The sequence below is a fragment of the Leptodactylus fuscus genome, chromosome 2, assembly GCF_031893055.1.
Source record: "Leptodactylus fuscus isolate aLepFus1 chromosome 2, aLepFus1.hap2, whole genome shotgun sequence".
Taxonomy (NCBI): Eukaryota; Metazoa; Chordata; class Amphibia; order Anura; family Leptodactylidae; genus Leptodactylus; species Leptodactylus fuscus.
Window position 1 is genome coordinate 127,547,479 of NC_134266.1, and position 16,407 is coordinate 127,563,885.

At 37.5% G+C, this 16,407-nt stretch overlaps 1 protein-coding gene across 4 annotated transcripts in view; it reads left to right on the forward strand.

Moving 5' to 3' along the window:
• Positions 1–16,407, forward strand: part of INPP5B (inositol polyphosphate-5-phosphatase B) — a 73,479-nt gene that overhangs the window by 36,772 nt on the left and 20,300 nt on the right. For all 4 annotated transcript variants that reach the window (XM_075264519.1, XM_075264516.1, XM_075264518.1 and 1 more), the window contains 7 exons: positions 6,235–6,325; positions 9,759–9,926; positions 10,280–10,381; positions 12,245–12,359; positions 13,041–13,157; positions 14,689–14,876; positions 16,121–16,232. In XM_075264519.1, coding sequence (XP_075120620.1) covers positions 6,235–6,325; positions 9,759–9,926; positions 10,280–10,381; positions 12,245–12,359; positions 13,041–13,157; positions 14,689–14,876; positions 16,121–16,232 — 893 coding nt within the window. The remainder of the gene's footprint in view (positions 1–6,234; positions 6,326–9,758; positions 9,927–10,279; positions 10,382–12,244; positions 12,360–13,040; positions 13,158–14,688; positions 14,877–16,120; positions 16,233–16,407) is intronic.

A 16,407-nucleotide genomic window follows, 5' to 3' on the forward strand; every position in this document is an offset into this window, starting at 1 on the left:
ATTTGGGCCTAATCTGGAGCGGAAAGCCACGATGGGATGTCGTGCACTACACCCTGTGAACTCAGCCTAACTGTGTACGGATGGACAACTCAGTATGCTTAATAATAAAAAGATAGAGTAAAAAAGTAGATTACAAAAATAGTTACACTTTAACATTTAAATCTGCAACAAAAATGTTAGTTTAAATTTTAAAGGAAATCTGTCATTATGGAAACTCCACCTCCCTTCCATATCCCTCTAAATTTAAGGCCACAAATGGCGACAATGCTGCTAAATGCTCACAAAGCCATTCAGCAGCTTTTTCCTCTGCCAAGCGATTTCTGGGCAGTTTACCTGCGACTTTTCAACCTTGTATATGTAGAAGGGACCAGCAGCAAGTCCTAGCCTGCCTGCGGCGACATGGATGTCTTTGCGGTGCTGGGACCTTGTACAATATTTCAACCTTGTCATCTTTAACAATTGACATTAAAACTTGTTGATGGGATTTCTTTAAGTTATATCATTTGTAGCAACTGGATTCTAATTACGGTACAGAAGGTTTACATTAGGAATTGATAGGCCTCTCTGAAAAGATGTCTTTAGTTTGCGCTTGAAGCTGTAGAAATTGGGAGTTAATCTGATTGTCCGGGATAGAGCATTCCAGAGAAGTGGTGCAGCTCGGGAGAAGTCTTGTATACGAGCGTGGGAGGTTCTGATAATAGAAGATGTAAGTCTTAGGTCATTGAGTGAACGGAGAACACGGGTTGGGTGATAGACAGAGATGAGGGAGGAAATGTATGGAGGTGCAGCATTATGGAGAGACTTGTGGATGAGGGTGATAACTTTATATTGTATTCTATAATGAATAGGCAGCCAATGTAGTGACTGGCACAGACCAGAGGCATCGCTATAGCGTCTAGACTGATAACTGAGCCTGAAACTAGAACATGGAAAGATTTACTGCAATTGAGATATAAAGATTTAGGCTCCGTTCACACGGAGTTAACACATGAGCATTCTGACACGTATACACGTTTCAAAGTGTGAGCGCTCAAAACAGATCACATTCATTTCAATGTGTCGGCTTACAGGCGCTACACATTGAAAGCAATAGGGAAAAAAGCCTCCCATTGATTCCAATGTGTAGCGCGCGTAAGCTGGCACACATTGAAGTCAATGGGATCTGATGATTGGTTGTGATGCGTCTTTTTTTTTTTTTTTCTCTAACTGAGGAAATGGCTAAAGGAAAAAAATCTACCTACTCCTTTTTTTATCACGGTGGATTCCGCCACAAATTCCAAGTGCAAATAACTTTGAACATTCCCTTACACTAATGAGAAGAGGAATCTGCCGGGTATGTCGGATTTCAGAGAAAAAAAAAAAGTCCTCCGACTATTATGCAGATGTGAAGCTAGCCTTGCTATAAGCATATTGCTTTTGTTGTACTGTGTTCTTTATAAATATTGTTTCTTTCATAGTACTATGCAGTCATTGTTATGCAATTTGGAAGCACAACAACTTCTGGCTCGACTGGCTGAGGTTGTGTTGCTGGCCAGGGAATTTTACACTTTATACTGTTTGTATTTAGATATCCTCCATATAACAATACCTTGCTTGATGAAGAACTTTTTTTAATACAGAAAGGGTAATATACTAAAGTGGTTATCCCAGAGTAATGAGTGCATTCCCTAAACTGCTTACGTTTTCTTACTAAGGTACACCGCGGTCTCCTGGAGCCCTGTTCATTACAGAGAGGCTTCAGGGGAGACCGAGGAACGAGAGTTCTGCCCTACCTGTACAGGATTAGAAAAAATGGCTGATCTTTCTTCTCATGATGTGACATTATGTCTGCTCATTTGCCATTCATTGTTATGTCATTGAATTGTTACATGGCCATGTAACTGACAGATATTGAGTCATTTCCTGAGAAGAAGAAGAAAGCAGACATCTTTTTTTTTTTTTCTATCCTGGAAAACCCTTAGAATTAGAGACCTCTTAGCGTTATTATGCTTACATATCGTTTATTTCCGTTACTGCAAATTTCATTCTCCTATTTGAATAAAAATACTCCACTAACATTCACAGGTCTATTTTTTTACTGTTCCAGAAGAATGTAGTCCAACCCCTGCTAGAGGCGCAGCGAAAGCCAATGAGGTCTGCTATCTATCATTTTGTCGCCACTTCTGATGTCTGTTTTAGTCAATACTTGTATGTCTAATAATATAGCCACTCAGGAGCATGTTATCTTTTAATTCTACATTGTGCTGTTTCTCTGTTATTGCTATTAGAAATGTATGACTAAATTGACAACTGGGTGTTACCAGTTCAAGAGTATGTTCCTACACAGTCGTAATACTACCAGTATGACTCATACCTCTTTGTAATGGTAACATCCAGTTGTCAGTTTATTTATACATTTGTAGGAGGAATAACTGAGGAACGGAACATTTGTGAAAGAGATAAAACAAGTCAGGAGTAGTGACTGGTGCTTTCTAAACTGTGTTTATTAGAAAATCATGCTATACCCTCCTCTATGAGCCAGAGCTAATATGCAGTAGTCTTTGGCAGACATGGCTTTCATACTGAAAGGGTATCTGTAGCAAGAACCCCTTTAAGCATTGTATTCCCCTAGAGCCTAAAGTAAGGTTCATAGGATACAGGAAACTGTTGCTGTCTGCAAGTTGTTAACGTTGCACTCCCAGACCTCCCTGTGTTGTGAACAGCGATTTGCTTTATTTAGGTTATCTGTATGTTTTGTTTTGCTTTTGGTTTTTCCTATAGTTTGTTAATAGTAATGTTTGTGTTTCCCAAGTGCTGTAGGACCTTGTACATACAGTTGTCATTGCAGTGTTGTAATTTCCATAGTGGTTGTAGTTATCTTTCCATTTCTACCGTGTACTGTACATTGCTGATTTTCCACCATTTTCCAAACATCTGCTAATATTCCATTGTACACGTGCAGCTTACATACTTTACTTGCTGCATAATATGTGATATGAGTTTACACTCCAGCAGTAGGGATTGATCTGAAGGTAAAATGCTTTATGACGTGTACTGTACCCTCTGTTCCAGCCCTGCCAGGCACAAAAGCACAAGGGCTTTCCAGATCCCAGGCCAGAGTTCTGCTACTTACAGCCACATTAGTACCAATATACAGGGCCCACCTTTTAGAAACACACCTTGCTTAGGATTTTTTAATTTTTTTTTGTCACAAAATGACTCCATTCACTTCTATTGGTGAAGTTGCAGCGACTCAATTTTTCTCTTTACATACCCCAACAAAACCCTCATGGCTTACTCTTCTTTCAATTACATATATCTCACATGTCTGTGTTCCTCCATTTCTATACCCCACCAACACTCACATGGCTTGCTGTGTGGCCATTTACATATCACCCATGTCTCACTGTTCCTCTGCTTACATACCCACACCACCCACATAACTCATTGTTTTCCATTTACATATACTCTACCATCCATGCGAGTCACTGTTCTAACATTTACAATTTCATTTCCTCCTAGGGGTCAAACGACATTATTTCTGGTAGAGAAAAAAAATCTGCCTCTTCTTATTTTTAGGCTGAGGCTCCATGTTGCGGAAACGCAGCTTTTGTTGTTACAGATTTTGTTGCGGTTTGTTGAGCCAAAGCCAGGAGTGGATTGAGAAGAAGGGAGAAGTATAAGAACTTCCTATAAATTTCCCAATTCCTTTTGTAGCCATTCTTGGCTTTGGCTCAAACAAAAAAAAAAAAATGTAGCAAAATCTGCACCAAAAAAGCTACATTTCCGCAATGTGGGGCCTCAGCCTTGAGAAGTATTTTTAGCCATGGAGGAGTATAAAGGTCATAATAATGGTAAGAAATGACAAGTAGGCGTGATAATGCTAAGAGGTCGCTACTTCAGCATTGAAACCATTGCTAGAACTGTCAAATTTGGGAATTCATTTTTACAGCGATCACCTTGCAGTAAAAATAAGATATTCTTTGGGTTGGCTCGATCACAGCGATACCACATTTATATAGTTTATATCATGTTTTAATACCTTTTATATTAATCCAAATCTTCAAAAACTGCTAAGAATTATTTTAGTTGCAATATTCCAGCAACTTTATGTTTCTGTGTATAGAGATATCTAAGGCTGTGTTCACACTACTGTTATTTAATGTCCATTGCTGTCAACCATCACAGGACATTTTTCTTTTGTTGCATAAGACAACGAACATGATGGAAGAAAGTGTCCATTGTGTTTTTTAAATTATACTAAATGCTTACTCTACTACTTATTAGGGCAGGTTTATTAATCCCTCTGCACCAGAAAACTGGCGTAAAGGATGATATTGTTGTGTACATTTGGAGCAAGGCCTTTTCCAGTTCCATTCTGCCTCTTAGGGCCAGTTCACACGGAGTGAACGCGCTCGCATTCTGGCACGTATACATGTGTCAGAATGTGAGTGCTCAAAATAGATCACATTGATTTCAATAGGTCGTTAAAACTGCCCTTATACAAAGCAGTACTTTTAGAACAGGTGAGTGCCACAATTTCTTCCACATTGAGAATACTTTTAAGAAACCATTTTAGGAAATAATAATAATAAAACCATAGCCAGTGAAATAGAAGTAATTGACTTTTATTTTAACAGTTCCTTTTTCCGGGTTCATGAGTTATTATTGGTGTTACAAGAATAGGGCCGCTGCCTGGTAAATACAGTAACTCTTTCTGGTTATGCATATGAGCGCCCTTCACATGTGCTAGTTTCTTCCCAGTATCTTCGTACTCATGAGACATTTCGCTCTCCAGTGGGACCTTATTCTTACTCTGTGATGCATAAAAATAAGCAGCGTTGTGAGGTGCTAAATGTCAGTGTGGTTCTATAGACAGTCAGGAAGTGCTATGTCTGCCGCTAGTATTATGTCTTACTAAAAATGCACTTGAGTGTGGTGTTTCCTGACAGATCCACTGGTTGTGCTTCATGCTGTAGACTAGCTGCCTCTCTATGTTATGGTATTTGTGCTATCCCTGATCACAGTAGTATTTTGGTATTAGGGTCACTCCTGCAGCTTATAAGACTACATCTGGATGGCTGAAGATACTTACTGTTACTAGAGCAATGCTACAAGATTAGATATTCACACGTCCACATCCTCAGATGTGTGGGGTCTGTTGTATTCACAGACAGCACTCCACCCTGCTTATTTGTGGATGGTGTTCTGTCCCGGGTTCATTTACTTTTCACGTCTGTTTTATTTATTGTTTTTAGTATTTTTATTATTATTATTATTATTATTATTTTATTATATTGTAGGCCCATAGACTTTCATTGATGTGAGATCTCTGAATAAACACATTAAAATGAATGGTTACATATGAAAAATGTGGACACCACACATCCATGATATGCAGGCGTGTGAATAAGGCCTACGTTGTATTCAAGCACTGGAAACCTTCAGCATTACTCCTTTCTTACACTTTGAATTTAGACAATTGCTTCAATATCTATATTTCATGCCACACTGCTCATATTTGCCAAGTATGTTCGAGAAAAACTGCAATTTTTTGTTTTTTTTTGCTATGAAGGTATCAGCTGATCAGTAAAGGTTGCCAGCAATATGCTAAGCAGAACTTCTCTTTAGGATACACTTTTTTTGTGGACCTGTATGTAGAAATATACTTTTGTGAACTTGGCTTCTTGTTATGGACTTTAGTATCTGCTTTGGGGAGAAAACTAAACTTACTTTACAGTGGATAAGCTGTATTACTAATATATTTATCAGTTCTCTTGGACCCCTAAAAAAATTACATTTGCCGAAATTAAATCACATTTACTTACCTCTATTTATATGTTTCACTCTTTGTCTTAAAACACACATTGGAAAATACTGGTCTGATATTGACCTGTAAATGAGGTCTTAGAAATGTATATATGTCACAGTACAGAGAGGGTATGTTCTATGTAGATTTTGTATTTGTATTTGTCCAGCTATTTGATATGCAGTTATGTTGTGCAGCTATTGTCCTCTTCACAATCCCATTAAGGAAACTGGATTTGCAGTACAAAATCAACATATGAAGTTACCAACTGGGGTCTTTCTGGAAATTCCCAAGCTGGAATTTACATAACATTTGTCTTTAATTGTTGGCTCCTGTAAATAAGAAGGGGGCTAGAGGCTGCACCTTTACCTCAAACCTTCAGTGCCAGTCTAGCTAGCAAGGAATCATGTTCGTCGCACATTCACATATTTTCTGGTTAACCGCAGAGGAAAGTAGTGAGCAGCTCCAACAGAATGGACCATGGCTGAAGACTTCCCCAAGACCTGACTCTTCACGTTCCCCACAGTCTATGCACAGGTAAAGAAACATTTTGGATTTTCATTTTAATCTCAAGGCTAGGGCAGCTTGTGATGCTGGACATAAGGTTGCACAGCTAAAGTTCAGATTGTAATAGAGAATGTGTATTGCAAGTTTCCATGGCCTTTAGAAATTCCGACCTGCTGAATTTGTGTGACATTTGTGTCTTAATATCATGCAGTCCTGATCTATGGCCTCATGTACATGACTTCTTTTAACAGATAACAAACTGACCCCATGCACACAACCATGATTTTCCCAGACCCATGTGAAGCATTAAGCCAGGGCTACAAAAATCACAACAGCTTACTGTTTTGTGGCTCGGGCTCATTCAGTCCTGTATATGAATCAGGGAAAAACAAAGGTGGTAAAGTGAGACCATTTGTTTGCTGCCAATTCACAGACCCATTCAAGACAATGGTTGTGTGTGCAAACATTTTTTTTTTTCTATGAAGTGTAATTGTAGACTATTCAACAGGTGACTTCATGAATCCTCTCATATACTGTAGTGACAAAACTTGCAGAGAATTCACAAACCAGTGCATTTGCCAGTGTAATAATGAGTGCCATGTTCAGTTTTAATTAAACACCATTTTGGAGTTTACAAAGAGTTGAATAAATACATGACATGTTTTATACAAATCCTGATTTACGTTCTGTATTGTTGTGCAGAGCTGTATTAATAATATTGCCCCAATATTCTTTGCTGGCTGCATGTGGTAGTGCAAACTGGGAAGTTTAGTCTTTGTATTTTTTTTTTTTATGTTTTATTCTTTTTACTTAATGCAAACTAGTTGTATACAAATGAGTGCTGCTCAGTCTTAACCCTCTTTTTGAGATGTACATATAGATATAGTGTGTGTGTGTGTGTATATATATATATATATATATATATATATATATATATATATCTATACACACTCACACAGATTTTACTCCAGTGAGGCATACAACCAGAGATTGTCCTCATAAAACCAGCTGTTGAATTTAAAATATACAGCTATTATGGAATCAGCAATATTGTAGGTTGCCACATTCCCTTCTCTAATACTTAAATAGTTATGACCTGTATTAAAGGTTAACCACATCAAAAACTTCTGCTTTAAGACTTAGTTATAAGGAACTAGAGTAGAGGATGTGGATAAAACCATGCTGGGAGGGCAGGTACGGAGTTTCAGATCAATATTCCTTACAGGAAAATCAGTTGTTTAACATTCCTGGAAAGCAAACAGTAGAGGTATGGTTGTATTCACAGGCTACTTGTGTTACAGTTTGCTGGTTTTTTGGGTAAACTCAGGTCAAACAAATGTTAAATTGGGTAAACATGCTGAGTATTTATGTAAATCCTTTCAGATCTTGTTTTATTGACATTTAAGTGACCAACAGCTCAACTACATTGTTATCTAGTCAAGCTGTGATTTGCACATGATAACAGAGAGATACTGAACATGAACAAAATTTACAAATGTAAACCGTTCATCAACAGTTAAGTAAAAGAAGGAAGAGAAAGGAGATAAAATCTTAATAGTAAAAACACAAAAAGGATTATAGATTAAAGTTTAGTCTTTGTTTTTTTTTACTTGATGCAAACTAGTCATATACAAAAGGAGTGCTGCTCAGTCTTAACCTTCTTTTTGAGATGTACATATAGATATAGTGTGTGTATGTGTGTGTGTGTGTGTGTGTATATATATATATATATATATATATATATATATATATATATATATATATATAATACACACACAGACTTCTTATGGCCACATTGACTTCTGTGAGCAGGTGACAATAACATGTGTGGTCTTTTGTGCTGAACATCCATAGCATGGGCTGCTGTATTAACTTTTAAGTATTTTGTGCAAATGTATTTGTATGTGTAGATATATATTGTATATAAAACAAACAGCTGCCTTCTTGATGTGTTCATGAGTGGCCATCTGGCCGCATTCAGTTCCCGACCACAGGTGGTTTCTCTTTTTTTAATTAAGTGAAGTGTCAATGCATTTAATATGGATATCGCTACTGACTGTGTTTTTGCTCTTACATATTACCTACATTTTAAGTGGCAGTCTTTAAACTGTGGAGTGCTGTCTTTTGTTTTGCCTTGTAGATTTACACCTTTAGGCTAAGGCCCCACTTGGCAGAAAAGCAGCATTTTTTTGTTGCAGATTTTGCTGCGGTTTATTGAGCCAAAGCAGGAAGTGGATCGAGCAGAAAGAAGAATAAGAGCTTACTATATATTTCCCCTTCCTTTGGTAGACACTCCTAGGTTTGGCTCAAAAGAACGTAGTGAAATCTGTAACAATAAAAGCAGCTTTTCTGCAGCATGGGCCCTCAGTCTTAAATAGGTTGTGAGTAGTAAGACTATCCAGCTGACACACCATCTTATGTGTGAATGGATAGGTAGTTTCTCTGTTGATTCCTAAGACGCATACAGGTTCTAATAGGGCTAAAGAATTGTTTCTTTTTTGGTGGTAGTGCTATTTTAGTGCAGCTGACACAAGTGCTCGGCTCACTGTTTCTATGTTTCATCTGAAAAGTGATTTGACCTGTGGCTTTACTCCATAAACTAGCATAGTCATAATGATTGCCTTTAATACCTTGCAACAGTAAAACCATGGGTTACATTGAAGCTCATGGCAATGGGTGCTTCAAATTAATATTCCTTCCATAGGCTAGAAACCTACTTCTGCCCTGTACTTCTGCTGGTTAACATGATTGATGATGTTGTTTTTAGACTAATCATAGCATAGTTTGGATTGTATATGAGAGAGTCTTAGACATCACATTTATTTAAAAAGGACCTTTTACCACCTTCATCAACTCCAGCTCTTGGCATTCTTTAATAGGCGTTGCTTCATTGATTCTGCTGCCTTTTGCTATAGCCTCTACTGTTCTTGTGTGTTCTTGCAGTTAATTTTGGTGCCCTATATGCCATTTAGGCTTTGTACTGTGTTGAAAGGTTCTGTTCAAGTGGATCATATAAATCTGATTACTCTCTAATAGTCTTAGTCATGAAGACATTGTAATCCCCATGTCTTTCAGAGCTAGATTTAAACACCCCTCCCATCTTTTCTCCATGAAAGAAATGGGCACAAAAAATAGCAAGTAGGTCTGATGGATGCGCTGCTGATTTTTTTTCTTTTGTTTGTTTGTTTGTTTGTTTTGCAGTCAAAGGGATAAAACAATATTTTTACCCTGAGATTAAACAAAAATGTATATTTACCACGATCGACTGGCGTCACGTCTTTTAGGGGGCCAGCTACTCTTCTTCTTTGACGTCTGCCAGCCTCCCACGCTTGCGCAATAGAGTCGGAGTGGAAAACCCTTTTAAGAGAACACTATTCTTTATTATACTATTTGGACTAGCTACAAATTGTCTTGAGTTTTATCAATTACAGTATTCTCCAATTTTTCTTCTTTCTATTTTCAGACTCCACAAAATGAAATCTGACATTACTGACATGGTCCGAGCAGCAGATGTGATCTCTACTAACAAAGAGGAAATGCTACCCTTCCCCAAATTTGGTCTGCGGGATAATTTAATAAAGTCTGAACTCTTAAAGAAAGAGCCAACCTATACATCTGTTCAAGACTTTAGGTACTGTTCTAGAAGTCAATCAAAATAACAGTTAACGTAAATAATAAAGATTGTAGCAGAAAGTGTATATGTATGTAGAGTATACTTTAAATACAAACATTATAATAATGGCAGAATATCAGAATAATTGAGTGTTCATAGCCAGGACAATGGAGCTTCAACACTAAAAACAGAAATCCGCCTGTGCAATGGGAGTGAATGAGCCACATGTGCACCATAATCTATTCAAATAGGGCACTTGCAGGCTGCCGTTCTTATGATTTCTGTGAATAGGGTATAAATATCATCAGAATATTGCAGTACTGGACAGTGTGTATAACATTAAACAATATTTCAAATTTGTTTATCTTCAGATTCTTTGTTGGAACGTACAACGTCAATGGACAATCCCCAAAAGAAAACTTGCAACCTTGGCTCAGTGCAGATATTGAGGCACCGGATGTATATTGTATTGGGTATGTAATAAAAATCTATTGAGGTTACATTACAATTTTATTTAAAACATATCTAACTTTGCTTATGGACTTGATTAAAGGAGTTATCCGCTTTCTAATATTGATTTTTCTGTAAAGCTATGGGCAATGCTGCAATACCTAAATCTACTGTTTCACATTGTACAGCGAGTGAATAGTATGGCTCCCAGCATGTAAGCCACTCTGTTCTGTTCCGAACAGCTGATATGCTGGAGTCCCAGGTTTTGGAACCTCAAAGATCTAATATTGATAAGCTATCCTATTCAAATTTAGCTCACACATCTTAATTTTATCATCGCAGTGGTCTATCTCTGAAAAAAAAAATAGCACGGCCCAGATTTTGACCCAAATCAAAATGAAAATTAATTGAAAGCATTACCTCAATTACAATTAAAGAACAATTATTTTAGGGCACTTCCTATGTATATGCCACAGAATTTTGTTTTTGATTATCCACATTTTTGCATTCTCAGTTGCATAGCGTACAGTTAGCGACATATCCTTTAGCTATTGACAGTCTGAGACAAGATGATATGGATGAAAAAAAAATTTAATATGATTTGTGAGCGAGTTCACCTGGGTTAATTAAAGTGACTTGCAGTTTCTGTTGTTTTTCAATTAATTGCCCAACCTTAGTATAGTCCATTCTTAGTCCTGTGAAATGCATCTGTAGGAGAACAGGATCCACAGAATGAAATCTGACATTACCGACATAGTAATCCGTAAATTATTTATTATAAAAAGTGCAAAAAAGTAGAAAAAGGTGGCACTGCTAATTCTCTAACCAAAGGTTCACCATTGTCTGTAATATATCAAATGACAAACCTTAATGTGGGACTTGAACATTGTGTTTGCCACTAGTATGGTGGTGCTCAGCAGCCCAAAGTATAAGTAAACATAGTAAGAAAAAAAGAACAAAAACAGGAGGGCACTCAACACATGACAGAATATCTTCTTAAAAACACTGTCCTTTATTTAAAGTGCATTAAAAACATCTCCTGGGAGGGAGCGATAGCATTGTAGGCAAAGAGGCAACAGCCGTTTCGCACTCTCCAAAGCACTTTCTCAAGCCTTGTGTGCAATACCTTTAATGTATTGCACACAAGGCTTGAGAAAGTGCTTTGGAGAGTGCGAAACGGCTGTTGCCTCTTTGCCTACAATGCTATCGCTCCCTCCCAGGAGATGTTTTTAATGCACTTTAAATAAAGGACAGTGTTTTTAAGAAGATATTCTGTCATGTGGTGAGTGCCCTCCCGTTTTTGTTCTTTTTTTCCTGCTAAATTATTTATTATTCATAGTTCCTATTGGAACTATGCAAAGGCAGTCAGGAAACTATGGCCCAGCCTCCTGTCTGTCATGGAAACCCCTCAGAATCTGCTATGGGAGGGGCCATCTTGCCCCCAGATACCCTGGATACCATGATTGCTCTGTACTCTAGCGGCTGATCCCACAGCTTCTGTGCCCGCGGCGTTACAGTGTTGTACTAATACGGCACTGAGCGTTGACAACGTGTTCAGTGCAATGTAATGATCCGGCGCAGAGTATTAAGGGGTTAATCAGGACTGGTCCATGGGCTACACTATTACAGAGTGCAAAAAGGGGTCTGCACTGAAGCAAAAAAAATAAAAAATGTAAGCGAGCAGAATTTTAAATGCATGTATTATCCATTAAAAAATAGTTTGATATTCCGTTCTATAGATAAAAAAGAAAAAAACGAAGTAGAATTCTCCTTCACCTTTAAAAATTTGATTTTAACAAGTACTTTCCCCTTAATAGTTTACATAGTGTCTGCATGCTAGTCTTTGTTATAGTAATATGAACGTTAGAACTTCCTTACTCTTGCAGATTTCAAGAGCTTGACTTGAGCAAAGAAGCATTTTTCTTCAATGATACACCCAAGGAAGAAGAATGGTTTAAAGCCGTTTCTGAAGGACTACACCCTGGGGCCAAATATGCAAAGGTATAAGAAATATTACAGAGTCCAAAACAAAATATTTCTATGCTAAGTATTAATTTATAATTTATGTATATACATGTATATGTGTATTTAAATATCATAAAAAGAACCACCACCAAAAATCAGAATGTGTGTGTGTGTGTGTATATATATATATATATATATATATATATATATATATATATATATATATATATATATATATATAATATTACACACACACACGTGTATAGAGGCAGTACATTGGGGCTCTGATGCTGTTATTTTTTGATGTCAGATAAGTGGGGTTCTGACCTTGGCACCACCACCAATAAAATGCCTGGTTAGGCCACAGTGTTAAGACACACACTCTATACATTATAAAGTTGCTGGGCTTGATATTGCAGTATGGCCATGTGACTGACAGATATGACATCACTAGCCTGAGAAGAGGACATGGTGCCCGTCTGTGTGATCTATTGGAAAAGCTGAAGGTTTGCAAGGAGTTGACCTTCCACCAATCTGATTTTGATGACCTATCCTAAGGATAAGTCATAATGATCAAACTCCCAGAAAACCATTATAACTTTCAGAATAAATTCTTATTGTTCATTGTTACCTGAATCTAAATGACTCTGAGAAATTGCTTTCCTAGAAATGTCTCTCACCAATATGTGTAACCCCTACTCTTCACTGTTTATATAGATTAAGTTGATCCGACTTGTTGGGATAATGCTACTTCTGTATGTTAAGAAGGATCTTGCAAGTTATGTCTCAGAAGTGGAAGCCGAGACTGTTGGCACAGGAATCATGGGAAGGATGGTGAGTTTATGGTGTATGAAAATATGTTTTTATTATTGGGACGGCATCAATAATCCTGTCATCAGATCTTAATTTTTGTTGTGTAATATTAGGTGGCTGTTTATGCATTTTTTTAATGCATGATCCAGTATTTTTAATGTTTTTAATCTTAAATTTCAAAATGTCATAGAAATAGTTCTCAGGATTAACATGTACGTTTATTGCTTTTTCTTTTCTGATAATTGCATTTTTATAAGAGATGTCTGTTGATAGCCAGTGACTGAGGAGGTGAGACCCTTTTGGTGGTGGGATCATTGGGGTGTTAGGGGGCCTGTTACTTTGATAGGGGACTCCAGAGATATCACTGGAAAGGGAAAGAATGAAGAAATACAGGATTTCACAGAAAGGAGCCAAAATACTGCCAGGTGTTTGAAAGATTAGTTGGACTCAAAATATAAAATTGCTAAATTAACCCTTTCCCACTCTACACCGTCCTGTTACATTTGTACTGAGCATGTAGTTAATGCTAAGCACCGACATAATACAGTGCAATAATGCCACGACACAGGAGCTGTGCCTGCAGAATTGCTTCTGGCACTAGGCTGTATTGCAGGACTAGCCGCCAAAGTAGAAGATACTCTGACTCTGGCAGATTAACTCCCACTCCCATTAATACCCACTGCAATCCCTTGGATCCCCCACAATAAGATTGGTAACCTCACTTCCCCAAAAAATAGCAATAAAAGTGATCAATGAGTCATACATTGGTACTGATAAAAAGATCCACATGCCCCACAGATAAAAAAAAAAAAAAAAAGACCCTATATATCTCCATCTACAAAACAGTAAAAAATCATTTATTTTCCAACAGTGAAGTTTTATTCCTAAAAATGGTAAAATGTACGGTAATTAAACCAATATAAATCTGGTATCCCCGTAATTGTAATGAGCTGCTGGATAAGTTACTTTGTCATTTTCAAAGCAAAGTCAACACCCTAAAAACAGAATTCAAAAAAATTGCGATAGACTTGTGTATTTTTTTTCACATAGAACCCCCAAAAATGTTAATAAAAGCTAATTGAAACATTATGTTGGCAAATGAAAGTACAACTAGTCACAAAAAGAAAAAGTCCTCACTTAGCTATGTTGACAGAAAAATGAAAACTTAGAAACTTTGAATGACGAGGAAGGAATTATGAATATAGTGGCTGAGCATTAAAGGGATCATTCAGGCAAAAATGGACACTCCTTTTAACGTTTAAATCAGCCGGGGCATTGAATAAAAAAATAAAAACAAATGCGTACTGACTGCTGTACATCATAGGGAGAAGCAGGGTGCAGCTCTCAATAGAGAAGCAAGGGGAAGAATACAAAGATGCAGGATTTTACAGAAAAGAGGAAAAATGCGGTAACACAAAGTATATTACAAAATGTATTAATGAGTAAAATTCTGCCAGAAAATCAAAAATTTTGTTGCACTTTAATATCAGAATTTATATTTTATCATTTGCCTTCCTTGAAATTTTCTCAGTGAGTTATGCACTCTTTGCAGGGTAACAAGGGCGGTGTGGCAATCCGTTTCCGATTCCATAACACTCACATTTGTGTGGTTAACTCTCATCTGGCTGCTCATGTTGATGAATATGAGAGACGGAACCAGGACTTCAGAGACATCTGCTCCAGGATGCAGCTTCCACAGGTGGACCCAACACTCCCCCCTCTGAGTATACACAAGCATGAGTAAGTATCCTAGTTACGACTTTACGTTTGGTGGTGTTTAGTTATTTTAGCTCATGTAAAACATGAATTTTCTGACTGGTTGAGTAGCCAGAACCGGCCATGTTAGATCATTAGATCATATGTTGACTTTTAGTGCAATTCTTCTTATTAATAAAATCTATTGGACCTGTGAGCGCCGTCCTGCCCTATTCCTCATATGTTGACTTTTGTCATGCAGTAGCAAGTCTGAGACAAGGTGTGCTGCCAAATATATTTGTGCAGCTTTCTAAAAATTGTGATTTGGTTGCAAAAAAAGAACAGCCAAATTGCAGGTATATTGCATGTGAGTCGTAGGTTACACACAACTTGCATAGCAGACTGATTGCAAAGTCACATGCAGTCTGAGACCAAAAAAGGGGATATGGGATATTTAGCAGTCATGACATTTTAGGTTGTAAAACAATCATGTTAGAAATCGTTAGTTGCAATGTGACACTGTGATCTTCATGCAGCTCAATTTTAAAGGGTTTCATTATTTATCTACTTTAGTACCTTAGGGCTTACTCAGGCAAGTAAGAATACAAGTTATTCCAGCAAGTAGCTTGTTGTGCATTAGTGTAACCTCAACATAATTGCCTGACCCTGTCTGTTGAGGACTCGACTTGGGGGGGTCACAATGTTATTGGGTTATAGTGCAGTTTAGGAGATTTGGTACACTTGCTGTCCCCTCTAAAGTTTATAACCAATGTCAGGAGACACTACAAGCTATCTTTCCTATTCTGCAGCTTTTGCTGCTGTTAGCCTTTAATCTTCAGTCATGATAGATGTTATTCTGTGTTAAAGGAGTTAGACCAGACAGGAAAGCCTCATCTTTGTCTTTACTTAAAGGGAGTCTTTTATCACTAAACACGCCCATCCTGCATTTAGCTTGTCCCCCTGGGTAGTGTGAGTTGATCCTCCTACTGCCCAGGGGGATGAGCTGAATGCAGGATGGGCATTTTTAGTGAGGATGAGTACTCAGTAATAGAAGAAAACTCCCACTATGCTCCAAGATCCTCATTTAAATAAAGAATAAAAGTGCAACCCTGGGGCTCTGAAATATAAGAAAGGTATAGTTTTTATTCTGCTAAGTGCTTCTATATCACTATGGGAACAGTTTAAAGTAGCTGGGGGGCAATGATCGATTCCCTTTTAAGAAATTGTTTGTTGCCTCTCATTATTGAAATTGCTTTGCACAACTGACACTTTGCATATGTTTTTTACAGTGTTGTGTTATGGCTTGGAGATCTAAACTACAGATTAAAGGACATTGACATGGAGAAAGCTAAGAAACTTATTGAATCCAAAGACTACAAAACACTTTACGAATTTGATCAGGTATGTGTAACAAAAGGACTTCCCTAGTTGTACGCAGTCTTATTCCATCAGGTTTAGGGTGTATTCATATATGGGTTGTTGAATCTGTTCTTCTTGTCCTATGCATAACTCTTGTTAAATGGTTTAGTAAATTATATTGTCATTTTGAAACTTCTTGCATATCTATCAAATCACC